This window comes from Somniosus microcephalus, chromosome 9 (genome assembly GCF_052327205.1).
Source record: "Somniosus microcephalus isolate GS21.2 chromosome 9, FLI_Smic_1.0, whole genome shotgun sequence".
NCBI lineage: Eukaryota > Metazoa > Chordata > Chondrichthyes > Squaliformes > Somniosidae > Somniosus > Somniosus microcephalus.
In genome coordinates, this window is record NC_140995.1 from 92,846,242 (window position 1) to 92,850,957 (window position 4,716).

The 4,716-nt window shown below is 42.7% G+C and overlaps 1 protein-coding gene across 1 annotated transcript; it reads right to left on the reverse strand.

Moving 5' to 3' along the window:
- Positions 1-2,329: 2,329 nt before the first annotated feature.
- Positions 2,330-3,849, reverse strand: LOC147112531 (zona pellucida sperm-binding protein 2-like). The gene is made up of 7 exons (XM_085996863.1): positions 3,675-3,849; positions 3,505-3,584; positions 3,305-3,432; positions 2,923-3,115; positions 2,704-2,845; positions 2,529-2,622; positions 2,330-2,454 (listed from the first exon to the last, which is right to left on the reverse strand). Exons 1-7 carry the CDS (start codon positions 3,822-3,824, stop codon positions 2,345-2,347), a joined length of 897 nt encoding a protein of 298 aa, XP_085852989.1. The 5' UTR covers positions 3,825-3,849; the 3' UTR covers positions 2,330-2,344.
- Between the last annotated feature and the right edge of the window lie 867 nt (positions 3,850-4,716).

Sequence of the window (4,716 nt, forward strand, 5' to 3'; positions counted from 1 at the left end):
AATCTGACTTCACCCCCAAAAGCTGTTGAGGCCATGTGGGTCATTGAAAATTTCAAAATTCAGATTAATGGATTGTTAGGCAAGAGCATAAAGGGTTAGGGAACCAAGGTGGTTAGATGGAGTTAAGAAACAGATCAGCCTTGATACAACTGAATTACAAAATAGGCTTGAATGGCTGAATGACCCACTTCTGTTCCTATCTTTTACTATTCATGAGTGAGTAACCTGATGTTCAGGATGTTATTGGTCAGCTGCCTCAAAAGGCTAGTGGTCCAAGTGGGCCAGATTGTGCCAGAACAGCTAGTTGGAATAAATGTTGGAATTGTTCAGCACACTTGATCCCTGCCCCTTAAGAGCCATAGGGTCACCATGTCTACAGAGAGGGGCTGTGCTGTGGAGTTCCTAGAAGAGAAATTATGCCAGCAGCAAGTCCCACACTAAGAATGGAGAGGCACAGAGCCTGGCTAAAATAAGCAAAATGGACTGAAAAAGTTCAGTTTTCTGACCATGCCATATAGCTAATAGTCACGGTTGAGGGGAGCCATTTTACCCCTACCAAAATGTTTATGGAGGAAGCCAGACAAAACAGAAGGTATCCCATGTCTTGTCTGCTAAGGAAAGGTTGCAAGGTGGGTACCTTAATCCAAGAAGGTGGTGAACTTCAGGCTATGATGCTTCAGGCAAGTGGCTGGCTAAATTGAGTGGAGAAAGCAGAGATATGGGGGTAGATTTTCCCGAACCTGTCGGGAAGAAGGCGGGACTCCCCCTTTTGGGTTTTTGACCCGCCTACTTCGATGTCTGGTCAATCTGCTTTTCCCTTGATTGACCTTGTTGAGTCTGCCCAGCAGGCTCAGGCCAATTAAGGGCCACCTGGCAACAGGTGACATCACAGACTGTAATTTCATGTCAAGAGTTCTTGACAGATGAAATATCAATGTTTCACAGCTGTTTGAAGCTGTCAAACACTGACAGTCTGAGTTCTACCATGAGTCATTCTGCACAGACTCAGTTAGAACTCTTACCGGCACTCAAAGCTGAAGGCTGTCACTTTTCACAGATTGCAGCCGATCAGCTTTCAGTTCCGGCTGAGTGATGCGCTCCCGACGGCTACAGGAAGAAAGGCTGTGAAGTTAAGTACAGGTAAGTAAAAGTTCTTTACACACTTTAGACACACCAAACACACTTACCTTTACACTCATGCACCCATCACTCACCTGAGTGCCAACATCGCGACCCCTCCAGCTCCTTCAACCCGACGGCGCGCCTGCTCCAACCTGGCGTGGTTTGGAGCCGTCGGGAATCCCACACAAAACCCCTCAAAATAGGGATTAGGCTAAAAACTGCAGTTAACTGGCACTAATCCCTTCCCGCCTGGTTTCAGCAGGTCCCAGTGCGGGGCGGGTACCCTGCGCCTCTGAAACTTACGTGGGGTGGGGTTTTGGGCGGGATGATGTCAGGACCCTCAAATTTGGGATTTCCCCCCCCCACACACACCTGAAACCCCGCCTGACGGCTCCACGAAACCTAGCCCATACAATTTGTTCAGGGGGTAGAAGCACTTTGGCAGTTTGTATTTTGCATTGGTTAGTACAATGTGACACTTTATGGGCAAACACAAGATGGATACTTTGGTCTATTAATTAGACCAATGGGGTGGCAGAGTTGCCCCAGAGTCAGCACCACAAGTGTCCCTTCTGAAGGGAACCACCAATACAATCCAACATGTGGTCCAATTAAACTGAAAGATGCTTAATAAAACAAAGCCCCACTTCAACAAAAAAATGAATCTTATACGCCTAAAGTGTTTATTAGACACTATTCCCCATGGTGCTTACCAGTCAAGAAAGACTTGGTGCCTAAGCTTGCACTAGGGTTAGGCAATTGTTAATACCACATGGTTCCATGGATTAATTTGAAAAGTTCCTGAATTGGTAAGGAATTAGAGAAAAACCTCACCAGCCAAACATGCAATCATAAGCACTCACCGACTACCCAACAATTGGCACAAGTCAGAATCATGGCAACACAGCTTGGGACATACAAACATGAGCTGTTTACAGCATCAGATACTTCTAGGTAGTGCCATAAAAACTGTTCAATTTAGTTTTTTGAGTTAACAAAAAAAAAAGACAGACACCATTTGAATTAGAGTACTTTAATTTAAGATTGTGATCTGTTCATTTGGCATTGGTGACCAACAAGTCCAAGTACATTAAAAGCAACAATTATTGCTGAGCCTCCAATCAGTAGCCATGACCAGGAGTAGGACTGCATGTGATTATCTGGAAAAAGCAAGACAAAAATAAGATTTCAGAATCACTGCTTAGGACTAACTCAAGAATGGTTAATCACCTTTCATGATCTGGTTTTCCACTGTAGGGAATTCTGCTAAGATCACCACTGCTCCTGATGATACAGATCCCTGCAGATGGTGCTTGGCATCAGCACTTCGACCTGCAATGACACAGCTTGTGAGTAGTATGCAACAGGCAACACCCACATGTTTTATTCTAATCTTAATACCTTACCCATTCGCTGTTTTCCTGGTACACATTGACCAGGACAGAGCAGCCCATTTACTGGTTCTTGCCTGCACAAGACTACACTGCAATGAAAGTACACCTAAAAAATAGAAGTACAGCATTATAGTGGGACATTATGTAGAAAGCTTTGACCAACATGTTGCTCTGAAGCAATCTTCACCTGTTCCAAGGTATTCTGGTTTCCAGAGGTAAAAGCAAACATCTTGACTTCAAACCTTTTGAAGTGAGTAGGATATCTGACCCTCTCATTACTTGTCACTGGATGGAAGATGGTCATATGCAGATCAGCCTTGTTCGCACAGCTATTAACAAAACAAGTTGTTACTCAAGTCAATCATTAGCTTCCCATCTTAAAATCAGAAGAGAGGCAGAGACTTGCCTTTTGACAATGATAGGCCACTGTGGAAGGCTGCTAGTGCTGTCTGGTGATGCAGTTGCCCAGCAATCTTGCAAAAACAATTCAATTTGTGGATCTTCACTCTGCAACAGTTGCACTTCAAAGTAGAGGGGATCAGTCAGATACTTCACTACTGGATAGTCACCTTCTTTATAAAGGTTAGAATACAACACATCTGCAAGAATCCAAGCAAAATAGTGAGTTCCAGAATACTGTGGTTGGAAGTTCTCTTTCCATTGCATGTCAATAATTCAAAGTTAACTGATCTTGGCTATTCTGGTTCAATAAGCAAAAATGCAGATGTGGGGTACAACTATTTTAAAATGGAAGCTAGTATAAAGCCACTGCAGTTTAGGAGTTTTACCTTTGGCAAGTTGCATAACCAAGACTACAGGTCCATATCCAGGTACAACAGTTGGCTGAGGATTTACTTGGTGTTCAAATTGAAGATGCAGAGAGTCATTGACATGGTAATGACAAGATATTGCAAGCCTAGGAGCAAACAGACATTTACTATTTATATGCATGTATGGGAGGGGCGGGACCCTTCACTCAGATTCTTACCGATATATTGGGTCACTAGCTGGTTCTGATTCTTTGAAGTACACCACTTCATTCTCATAGATCATGTAATCCTTTTCAAACTATCACAAAAGAAACCAAATAGTCAATTACTAAATGCTTGCTGAGCCCTTACTGCAGACTCACTCAGAAGTCATCCATTGTCAGCTTACCCTTCTACTTGTTCCACACGAGTTGGCAGAAAATTCAAAGATGGCTTTGAATTCATCACTCGCTTTTGGTCCACAGGTTTTATCCCTCAGCATCATTTTGCCAGTATCTATTCCCAACAATGCTTCAAGTTTTAGAGCAGTAATGACCATTCTTCCATTTGGGAAACAAGCTGAGAAATAAAAAAAAGTCAGTATGCCAATGCAGTGCAAGACAGGCAGGAGTTAGAAGTGACAGCAAGAGCTTACTTATGAAGTTGGCTGTAGAAAGGCTACAGGAAACAGAAAAATTGGTCAGCACATCCAGGGTTTTATTATCCTTCAGTCGGAAGTCAAATCTGCTTCTAAGGCCTTGGTTGTTTATTGCCTGTAAAGAAGCCAATTAATCAGATCAAATTTTAAAAAACAAGCCAAAAGGGACTTGGACTTGGAAGAAGAAGCTTACCTCATGGACAACTTCAGCTGCATCATGTGGAACGGCAAGTATTAAGTGGGTACCATTATCTCTTGAGATGTAACCACTCTGCTCAGCAGAGTGAGGGGTTAGTAGTACATTTCCAATGAAAGGAATCCAGTACTGATCCAAGGTTCCATGTGTTACTACCAGTGTCATGTTTTCTTCATCACAAAAGCCATTTGCCACAGGAAGTACTAGAGTGAACATTATAATATTACTTGAAGCCTTTAAAGCAAGCATTCCTTCCTTGGTCTGCACAAGGACAAAAACGTACCTATTTTATGTTTATGTATTAAATGAGCAACATGTGTGAATATCACATTTTCTGGTACCACAGTCAGGGTGTAGATGATTTCAAGGGTATATTGTTCAACACCATCTCCTATATACTAAAAAGAAAGTGAAGAGTCAGCAACAGGTCAGTGTGGAAACATGCATCCTACCCCAATATTCCATTACCTTTCTGTCTACAACTGGTGACTGCATTGGAACTTCAAGAATGAAGATTCTATTTAGGGCGGTCTCATTTGTGGTAGTCCAATTGTACACATTAAACATCTGGTTTTGTTCATCCACAGGGAAGGATTG